Consider the following 11,271-nt stretch of genomic DNA (forward strand, 5'->3'; position numbering starts at 1 on the left):
ATTGCCTTGGATTTAACACGTTGTTTTTTTCTAAATATTTTACCCATCTACTTTCGACAATTCTTTCACATATTTTTGCTATCGTACTTGTTAGAGAGACTGGTCTGTAGTTGGTGGGGTCTTCTTTATTTCCCCCTTTATATATAGGTAATATATTTGCTTTTTTCCAATCTTCTGGAACTTTTCCTTCTTTCAAGGAACTGTTTATTATGCTATGTATTTTGTGTGTTAGTTCATTCCTGCATTATTTCAAAATCCAGTTTGCTATTTCATCTGGTCCATGCGATTTTCTGACATCAAGATTACTCAAGTGTTTCAATATTTCATTCTTTGTTGCTTCTATTTCTTTCATGGGGGGACTTTCTCTTTCCATTCAATCTCTTCAGGTTGTATGTTCTCCCTTGTAAACACTGATTTAAAATGCTTGTTCATAATTTCCGCCATTTCAATTTCCTCTGTGTATTCAACTCCTCCTTGTCTTATTTTCTCCAAATCTTGTTTGTTTTTCAGTTTGTTGTTTACAAATCTGTAGAATAGTTTTGGTTGATCTTTACATTTTTCTATGACATCTCTTTCATATTTTCTCTTTTCCTCTCTGCACGCTTGTACATATTCATTTCTATAACAAGTATATATTATCCATTTTTCAGGTGTTCTGTGTTTTTTCAATTTGGTATAAGCTTTGTCTCTTTTGTCTTTTAACTCCCTACAACTTTTGTTGTACCAGCACTTTACATATTCTTTTTCTTGCTTTAGTCTTGGGACATACTTTTCCCTTTTTTTTTTTTTTTTTTATACATTTTTGTCAAAATATTCTATCTCTCTTCCACTGCTGTTTCTTCTTTGTTTATTCCTTCCCAGTTTTCTTTTTGAAAGAATTCTCTTATTTTATCAAAGTTTGTTTTTTCATATATCATTCTTCCTTTTCTATATTGTTCATTTCTTTTCATGTATTTTTCCTCATTTAGTTCCAGTTCAATCAGTATATAGTCACTTTTACTTATTGGTGTTTTATATTCAATCTTTTCTACTATTCTAGGTTCAGATGTGATTATTAGGTCTAGTCTCGATGGTTCTTCTTCATTTCTATACCTGGTGTTCTCCTGTATCCATTGCGTCATTGTATGGTCAATAATCATCTCGAGTAGAACATTTCCCCATGAGCCGTCTCCACCCTTTACTGTCATCTCTTCCCAGCAGACTTCTTTGCAATTAAAGTCGCCCATCATAACTATTCTTCCTCCATCTTCCATTATCTTATTTAATGTTATCTTTGTGTCCTCTAACATACTTTTATGTTCACTCTCTTCCCACGAGGTTGTTTTTGGAGGCACATAATTTATCACAAACTTTCTGCTCTTCTTATCTCTGTCTTCCACTTCGATCATAATCATCTCTACTGTATTCTTTCCATATGTGACACTCTTCATGTTTATATCCTTCTTAGTCAGGAACATAACTCCACCCCCTTGCTTTGTCTCTCTGTTTCTAATCCAATGATTATATGCGTCATTTCCTACACTATTGGGTGGTAGTGGACCTTTTAATTTTGTTTCTACAATTCCCATTATGTCCGGTTCTTTTTCCTTCAGATAATCATTTAGCTCATTCAATCCTGTAATTAATCCATCTATTTTTGTGTAAGATACTTTTAGTTTCCTGCCACTTCCATTGTATTCTCTGTTTCCCTTTTGTTTTTCTCTAGTATTTCGAATTTCCTTAGTTTCATATGCACTACTCTAATAGAATTTCTCTTTTTCTGACTCTGTTCTGTTCTCGTTTTTTTCCTTAGCTTGTTGTCTTTTCATTTTTTCCTCCTCTCTTTCCTCTTTATTCATTTCCCTTTTTATCCATACCTTTTTATATTGTTCACTTGCTGCTAGTTTCCCTGTCTTTGATAAGATATTCTCTGCCGTCGTTTGTGACCTGAATTTAATCTTAATTGGTCTGGTCTTATCTGTACTATACTTTCCGAGTCTAAAATTCTCTTCGATTTGTTTCATAATTTCAGGTTCATCTTCCTGAACTAATTCTAGTAATCTGCTTACTTTTTCATTTTCCTCATTGATTCTTGTGGTTCTATCTGGGTTATGTTTCTCTTCCATTCCTAATATAATTATACATTCCTTTTTATCTGCTAATTCTCTTACTATATTCTCCTTTTGTCTCATCACTTTAATAACTGAGTCTTCAGTTTGTTCTTTTATTTGCTGTTTAATTATGTTAGTAAATGCAACTTTACTGTTTTCTTGGATTATCTTCTAACCCTGTGCTTCTTTTGCTATGGCCTCTTTATTGTCTTTATTATTCATCTTTAATTCTTTATTCTCCTCTTTTACTTCTTTTAACTGTCTTTTTAGTTCTTCTATTTCCTTGGTTAAGTTTTTGTTTGCCTTCTTTAGTTCTTCCAATCTTTCAACCCTTTGCGCAATTTTTGACATTCTACCGAACCTACTCTCCCAATGTTCGGCCATTTGTTCAAGTTTTTCTTCCAGTCTTGCCAGTCGCGGAAGGTTGGTATCCGCCCCCCCCTCATTAAATCCATGGAAATTATTATCCTCACCTTCTATTGTGCTACTCATATCTATGTTTCTAATCTTTACATTTTTGTTAGACCCTTCATCGTCACTAAATTGATCCGGCCTGCGTTTGTTTAGATGGCGTCTGCCTGCCTGGACCAAGTCCTCTCCTTCCTCATTTCCTTCCATTTCCCTCAGTAATCCCTCCCCTTCTCCTTTTTCCTCACTTTCCCACTACACCACGAGCAATTTCCCCTCACCCTGTAAATACAATAGGTACTTCCTTTGCTTTGGGATCCACGAATATTTCACTTTTTCTTCAGAACCTCAATCTACGCCGTCCATCCGATGAAGTGTGTGTGTGTGTGTGTGTGTGTTTCCGTGTGAGTGTGTGTGTGAGTGTGTGTGTGCGTGTGTGTGAGTGTGTGTGTGTGTGTGTGTGTGTGTGTGTTGTCTATGTGTGTGGATGTGTATGCGTGTGTCTGTGTGCCTGCGTGCATTCGTGTGCCTGTGCGCGCGCGCGCGCGTGTGTGTGTGTGTATGTGTGTGTGTATGTGTGTGTATCTGTGTGTGTTTGTGTGTGTGTGTGTGTGTGTGTGTGTCTATGTGTGTAGATGTGTATGCGTGTGTCTGTGTATCTGCATGTATTCGTGTGTCTGTGCGTGCGCGTGCGCGCGCGCGCACGCGTGTGTGTGTGTGTGTGTGATCGACACATACTTACCTCCCGGAAGAGAGCTCAGATCTCGTATATGACCGATGTATGGGTAATGCTGTGAACTTACACGCACATACATCCACAACCCCCACCCACGAGAGTTGGAGTAACAACTCCCAGCGCAGAAATACTAAAATTATTTCAGCCCTGGGCGTGATTGTGTGTGTGTGTGTGTGTGTGTGTGTGTGTGTGTGTGTGTGTGTGTGTGTGTGTGTGTGTGTGTGTGTGTGTGTGTGTGTGTGTGTGCGTGTGTGTGTGTGTGTGTGTGTGTTTGTGTGTGTGTGTGTGTGTGTGTATGTTTGTAAAACTCTCATTATTCGAAAGCATGAACCAAGGCCTTGAGCATCGTGCCCCAGTAAGAAAAGTAGGGCATAAACAAAGGAAGGACAGAAGGAGGAGGGGAAAGGAGAGGTGAGGTGTGTTACCCGCTATATAAGCAACCAAAACATGGGGACGGACACATTTGTTCTTCTGACCACAGCAAATCATCTCGCAACAAGTAAGTAGCCAAGCATCCTCGGCGCATTCATTCCCTTTTCATCCCACCTACCCTTGCAATACATATCTCTCTCTTGGAAGGAGCTTTGACTTATTCCGTGTCATTATCCTATCTGCAGAATGAAAGTCCTGTGTTGTTTGCTCATGTCCCTCGCCTTGGTTACGGGTAATAAACTCAACGATGATGCTGCGAACGTAAGTGGCAGCGCTGTAAATACACAATTCTCCGGAGGACTTCCCCCTCATGCACATGGCCCTCCCTTCGGAGTTGGGCCATTTGGTCGCCAAGGCAGTTCCGTGGTCGGCGGCGTCGGTCACGGGATCGGCAGAAGAGTTGTTCCTCCTGTCGCCCCCAGGAGCAACTGCCCCTACCGGTGCCATACACTTGAAGGAGCCGACTACTGCTGCGAGAGTAACAACCAACCCAACAACCCCTCCACCACGCAGGTCGTCAAGCCCGGTCAGTGCCCGCCAGTGAGGCCCGTGTGCTCATACACCCCTGGAATTCCCATCACCTGCTCGAACGATGGGGCATGCGATGACGTGGACAAGTGCTGCTTCGATAGGTGTCTGAGCGAGTTCGTGTGCACGCCGCCCCAAGGATTTGGCCGTTGATAAGCTTTCTCCTTACACACCTTATCAAGCAATTTGTTTCCAGCACTTTGAAAGCGAGTAAAGATACAGTTATACCATCACCGACTCCATTCTGCATATTTCATACACATGAAAATAATATAAGATATTTTTTGATCGGATACAAATATCTATCTAATGTTATTAAGCACTGAACTATTTTCATTCCCTTTGTGCTATTTTCAAATTCTACCCATTCTATCTATATACCAAGGACCTCCTATTGTGGATGACAAATTGATAGGATAGTACTGAAGATACCTACATGGTATTTAGTCCCTTAACTGTCTGTGTTGGGAAGGATATTTAACTTGTAGCCTATAGTCACTTCTTGTCCACATCATCCTTGACTAATTATATGTATAACTTAGCGTGTTCTTCTTGCTCTGAAATTATGTTTATCTGTCAGTCATTTCATTAATGTATAGAAATCTAACTTCAAACAAAATGTACAATTACTTCAATATGTTTTAGAATATTAAACAAGGGTTATTAAAAATATCTTAGATTCATCATCTAGTATTATTATCTTCACGGCAGGTGGCCGCTAGTGATGAAAATTTTGAATGGTTAGAGTGACTCGATTGTCATCCACTGGAGAGAATCGGATACTCTCTGACCGGCAGAATGAAAGTCCTATGTGCCCTTTTACTGTCGTACCTCGCCTTGGTGACGGGTAAAGACTCCAAAGACGCCAAGAATGGTGGTACTGGAAAAACTCAATTCTTCGGAGGACCTTCCGGTCATTTCGGAGGGAGACCCCCTGCCGGAGGACCTCCTTTGGGTCACCAAGACCATCCCGTGTTCGGTGGTGTTGGTCACGGGATCGGCGGTGGAGTTGTTCCTCCTGTCGTCCCCAGCAGCAGTGGCTGCCGCTACAGGTGCAAGATTCCTGAGGGAGCGGCCAACTACTGCGAGAACGTCAACCAACCAGCCGACCTCATCACCACCCAAATCGTCAAGCCCGGACAGTGCCCACCCGTCAGGCCCATGTGCCCTCTCGTCTTCGGGCTTCCTATCACCTGCTCGAATGATGGGGTATGCGGTGGCGTAGACAAGTGCTGCTTCGACAGGTGTCTTGGCAAGCACGTGTGCAAGGCGCCCCTCGGATATGAACGATAAGAACTTAATGTCCATTGCCACATCCCATCCCTATTTTCATTTGACATATTTGAGGCTCTTACAAATCAAATACATTTATATAATGTGAATAAACATTGAATATTTTTCTCTACTTTTCTTTATACAAACAACAAATCCTACAGTTTGTATATTATGCTTTATTAGATAAAATTGCAAGTGACAATTATTCCGTGGTCTATAACGAAATTGGATAAAAAAAAAAAAAAAAAATCCAGAAACAAACAAATATACGAACAGGAAATAAACAACCAAAATAACCATTAGGTAGATGTTAGAGCATAATTCATTTTCTAAATGAATCTTGCAACATCGGACTGTCCTACATTTCCTCTTCGGGAAATTTATTCTATTCCTGGACTATGTAATTGCCAAAATTGTTCATTTTTTTTCTAGGTAGAACTTTTATCCCAATAGCTTCATGCCAAGTTTCTATTAAGTGTAAAAATGAATTTGTGTAAAAATGAATTCAATTCTATTATTGTGTATTTCCTTTGGAAACTGACTTCCATCAAGCCCTTCCAAAATTTTTTCCACCCTTCACGATTTTTATATGCCTTTGTTGAAATCCAACAAATGTATGGAAACGGTGTACTATTTGAGTAAACTAAAAAAAAAAAAAAAATCAGTAGAATTGCTCATACTAACTAAAGCTAATCTAAAGCTAACCTAAAGCTAATCTAAAGCTAACCTAAGCCTAACCTAAAGCTAACCTAGAGCTAACCCAAACCTAACCTAAACCTAACCTAAACCTAACCTAAACCTAAGTTAAACATAACCTAATCCTAACATAAACCTAACATAAATCTAACCTAAACCTAACCTAAATCTAATATAAAACTAAGTTTACCCTATCCTAAACCTAAACATATCCTATATCTAACTTAAGTAACGTAAACCTAGCCTAAGCCTAACCTAAATCTAACCAAACCCTAACCTAGATCTAACCTAAAAATAACTTAAACCTAACCTAAGCGAGGGAGAGTGTAATATATAGTATATATATAGATACATATATATATACAGTATATATATATATATATATATATATATATATATATATATATATATATATATATATATATATATATACACATACATATATATAGGGGAAGGTGGGGTAAGACGGACCCCTTAAGAAAGAAATGGGTCTGGAAGCCACATTTTGATATTTTCTTAATGTTTTAGGGGTTGTGGTGGTACTTTGGGGTCTTATGAATCCAATACGCAACCTAGGTACGGTTATTTGAGGAAAAAAATTAAACTGTGCTTAAAATAAAAAAGGTAACTTTTATTGTTTCCGAAAAAAGATGACGGGGTAAGACGGACCCCAGGGGTCCGTCTTACCCCGTCATTTTTTCGGGTACTTCCTAAGGGTTCATCATAATCCTCGACCAAAAAATAAGAAAAGAGATCCTTCCTGGAATAAATGACAAAGAAAATCCTTCTTTCAGCATCCTTTACCATCATACATTTGCTTCTGTGCCCATTTTACATCCTCTTCACTGTGCCCATTTTACATCCTCTTCACTCTCGCTACTGCTTTCATGAAGCCAGGATGGTCCAGCTTTTGCTTGTTGAGTTTTTGGTTTTATTTTCCTTTTTTCACGTTGTAGTTGCTTTGATATGATTGCTGTTTTATTTTTGGCTTCTATTTTTTTTTCTTTGCTAGACTGACCTCTTTTTCTTTTTTCTTTTGAACTTCTGTCTCGAGCTCATTCTTGTATGGGGATCCTGTCATTCTTGTATGGGGATCCTGTCATGTTGAGGGGTCCCCCTTGAGTCCTAGGTCTTTTCTTTCGTGTCGTTATGGTCACCTTTGGCAAGGGAACAATTTCCTTGGGTGAACTACCTGGCCTGAACAGACTTGGTTTTTCAGGAACAGGAACAGCACATGGGTTTTTCGATATGTCAGCTACTTCCAGTTCAGGTTCATCCTCAGTGACCATGATAGGAGGGGCGACATGGTCGTTAGATCTTCCTCTTTCTGATCAGCATCTAATGGAGAGTCTGTTGGGTGTGCAGGTAAAAATGCAGCTTCTCCGAAAACATGCTTATTCAATGGGCAGATACCGGTTTTCTTAAACCCATTAATGGCTGTGTTTGGAACAGCAGCATGGAGATAGGCCTCACCAAACAAAGCACTTATTTTGTAGATTGTCACAAGTCTGCCAGGATTGTTTCTGAGGAATGTTTCAACAGCCCTCACATAGTAGGCATTCAGTGGTTTCATAAATGGAACATCCAGTGGCTGCATTCGGTGACTGCAATGTGGTGGTAAAACAACAATCGTGACATAATTATCCCTGGCAAGATTGATAACATCAAGATTCTTGATATGGGTCATGTGTCCATCCATAATCAGCAATACTGGATCATTCACTGATGGCTTGGTGTGGGCAAGAAAGTGCTGAAACCATTCTGTAAAAATAGGGAGCTGCATCCACCCAGATGGATGACAGGCAAATCCGATTCCTGGTGGAGCACCATCCTTTAGTTCTTGCTTCATACGAACCCGTGGAAAGATGAGGAAATTCCTTGGAAGCTGCTTTCACACACATTTTTTTTTTCTTTAACTGCAGATATTGCATTCTGCATTGCTTCTGTATTCCATCCCCCTCTATTACTTATCCTCACGTATTTCCGGGGCATCTACAAGGAAAAGAAAAAGAAAATGCTAAGTGTTTGTAAAATATTTAGAGTATGGGGTGAGATGGACCCCTCGGGGTCCATCTCACCCCATACGTAAATATTCGCATTATGCATTTTTTAATAAAACATCTATGTTTGATATATCATTTTATGGCACATACCTATAATGCACACACGATTGGCTATATGCAGCATGATTACTAAATTATTACAGCCAGTATATCAATGCAAAAAAATAATTATCTTACCTTCTCCAAATAACATCAGCACTGTCCAAAAACACAAACCTCCACATTGAGCGCAAATGCGGTACTGAACCTGGTTTCCGGTTCCACCCGCGTGAGTTACAGTTGATGTTGAGGACATCTAGCGGCAACAATCTTAATCATGCCCTTTCTAATTCAAATTAGAGGGGAGGGTCCATCTCACCCCAGGGGTCCGTCTTACCCCACCTTCCCCTACATATATATTCATATATGTATATACATATATATATACATATATATATTTATACATATATATACATATATATATATATATATACATATATATATACATACATGTATATATATATATATGTATATATATATATATATATATATATATATATATATATATATATATATATATATATATATACACACACACAGTGTGAGGGAGACAGTGAAAAAGAGACCGAATCTCAGGTTCATAACTGCCTTATGACACCAGGCGCATTAGAATCAGTTGTAAGAGGCTCGTAGATGAGGCTCGTAGTTAAAGGTAGACGAGTAAGGTAGATAGAAGGGTAATTTTTATGAGTTGTGTGTTTGATAAACAAGAGTTCGTTTGTGAAAGAATTGCACAACCTTGCTCCTCGCCTAAAAGTTTACAAACAATCGCTGGGGACCTGATTTCATTGCTGTATTATGTTGATGTAACAGTATAACTAAGTCAGTAGTGCATTGATTTTGAGATTGTTTGAGTAAGCTATGTTGCTTATGGAGCTTACAACAGCCTTTCTGTTTGGAGAAAAAGTGGAGGAGGAGAAAATTCAATTGGTTCATGGGAGTAAAGTCACATCTTTTGGGGAGATACTTACATATAAAAATAATGATCATTGCACTAAAGAAGTCATGACATCAGTGCAAATTGACCTAGTGAACAAATTGAGGTTTCCAGATGGGAGTCCCTTATTGTAACTTACATAGCCAAGTGTATTACTATTCGGGAATAAACGACAGGAAATCTATGTTGTGTTTAATTCCCCTCTCTTAGACAGAGTAACATCAACAGACTTCCTACAGAAGAATATTGTGAATGACTTTCGTACGTAAAGACAGTGATAAAAAGAAAGTAGACAATGAGAGACGAAATACAAAACTATAAGAAGGGAACAGTAGTCGGAGTAACAACGGTGGTGAGATCAGCATAGTGGGTCACCAAACCTGAATATAATGAATTGGTTCTGTGATGAATCATTTACATGAGGCCAAAATGGAATACATAAGGAGTCACTGGTCCTCTCCGGGATGTTGTCACTTCAGGAAGAGAAACAGCTAAACGGCAGAATACGTCTAACTACGGTCAGAATAGTAACTTTTGCTCGACATGTTTTGAGCACCAAGGCAGGTGACAACCACAAAGTGCCGATGGGACTCATGTTGAAGCGATTACTTTTTTTTTTCTTTAAGATGTATTTTGCAGAGAAAAGCTCCTCGTATGGTCCTCATGCCTTAGTGACACACTGAGTATCGATGTAGTTCTAGTTTCGCCGAAGTGACTGCCACTATTTGACATCAGCCAGGCTCTCCGGGCATAATGACACGAAGGTGACTATTTCAGGTACATTCGAAGACCGACTCAGTTTCTCCGCAGATTCGACAACAACTCCCAGCGCAGAGGTGCTAAGATTATTTCAGCCCTGGGCGTGATTGTGTGTGTGTGTTTGTGTGTGTGTGTGTGTGTGTGTGTGTGTGTGTGTGTGTGTGTGTGTGTGTGTGTGTGTGTGTGTGTGTGTGTGTGTGTGTGTTTGTGTGTGTGTGTGTGTGTGTTTGTAAAACTCTCATTATGCGAAAGCATGAACAAAGGCCTTGATCATCGTCCCCCAATAAGAAAAACAGGGTATAAACAAAGGAAGGACATAAGGAGGAGGGGAAAGGAGAGGTGAGGTGTGTTACTCGATATATAAGCAACCAAAAAATGGGGACGGACACATTTGCTCTTCTGACCACAGCAAATCATCTCGCAACAAGTAAGTAGCCAAGCATCCTCGGCGCATTTAATCCCTATTCATCCCACCTACCCTTGCAATATATATCTCTCTCTTGGAATGAGCTTCGACTTATTCCGTGTCATTATCCTATCTGCAGAATGAAAGTCCTGTGTTGCTTGCTCATGTCCCTCGCCTTAGTTACGGGTAATAAACTCAACGGTATTTAGTCCCTTAACTGTCTGTGTTGGAGAGGATACTTAACTTGTAGCCTATAGTCACTTCTTGTCCACATTATCCTTGACTAATTATATGTATAATTTAACTCCGAAATTATGTTTACCTATTAGTCATTTCATTAATGTATTATAATCTAATTTCAAACAAAATGTATAATTACTTCTGTTTTAAAATATTAAACAAGGGTTATTAAAGATATCTTAAATTCATTATCTACTATTATTATATTCACGGAAGGTGGTTAGAGTGATTCGATTGTCATCCACTGGAGAGAATCGGGTACTTGAGCAACACGGTTCACCAAGTCAGTAGACTGCATACTGCACAGGGCCTGGTGACGATATGGGTTATCCTGAACCATGACCATTAAACACGAGAGATTTTAGGTTACGTTATACTCCACCGCATCCTCCGCCAATTGAATAAATAATGCTATTGACGTTACTATTAATTTGCGGTATTCAAAACACTCAGAATGGTAGGAGTTATCCAGTGATATAGATAAGAATTGCATTTGTGAGACTAGCAAATAAATTTATATATACCGATTTTTCCTTATAATCCCTCCTCAATCTGTGAGTGCCGAGTGGTGAGGTGGGCCTTGTCCGGGGCTCATCGAATCGTCAAGGAGTGGCCTAAGTCAGTGAGCCGGACCCCACGAAATTTGCCCAGCGCGGCCTGAT

At 39.4% G+C, this 11,271-nt stretch overlaps 1 protein-coding gene across 1 annotated transcript; it reads right to left on the minus strand.

The window, feature by feature from the left end:
• Positions 1-7,420: 7,420 nt before the first annotated feature.
• LOC143019113 (uncharacterized) lies at positions 7,421-8,014 on the minus strand. Its single transcript, XM_076174808.1, has one exon. It carries the CDS (start codon positions 8,012-8,014, stop codon positions 7,421-7,423), a length of 594 nt encoding a protein of 197 aa, XP_076030923.1.
• Positions 8,015-11,271: the final 3,257 nt, after the last annotated feature.

This window comes from Oratosquilla oratoria, chromosome 36 (genome assembly GCF_046742065.1).
Source record: "Oratosquilla oratoria isolate Oo_2021 chromosome 36, ASM4674206v1, whole genome shotgun sequence".
Lineage (NCBI taxonomy): Eukaryota > Metazoa > Arthropoda > Malacostraca > Stomatopoda > Squillidae > Oratosquilla > Oratosquilla oratoria.

Coding starts and splice junctions, on each gene's coding strand:
- LOC143019113 (XM_076174808.1), bottom strand. CDS start 8,014: ATGAAGCAAGAACTAAAGGATGGTGCTCCACCAGGAATCGGATTTGCC.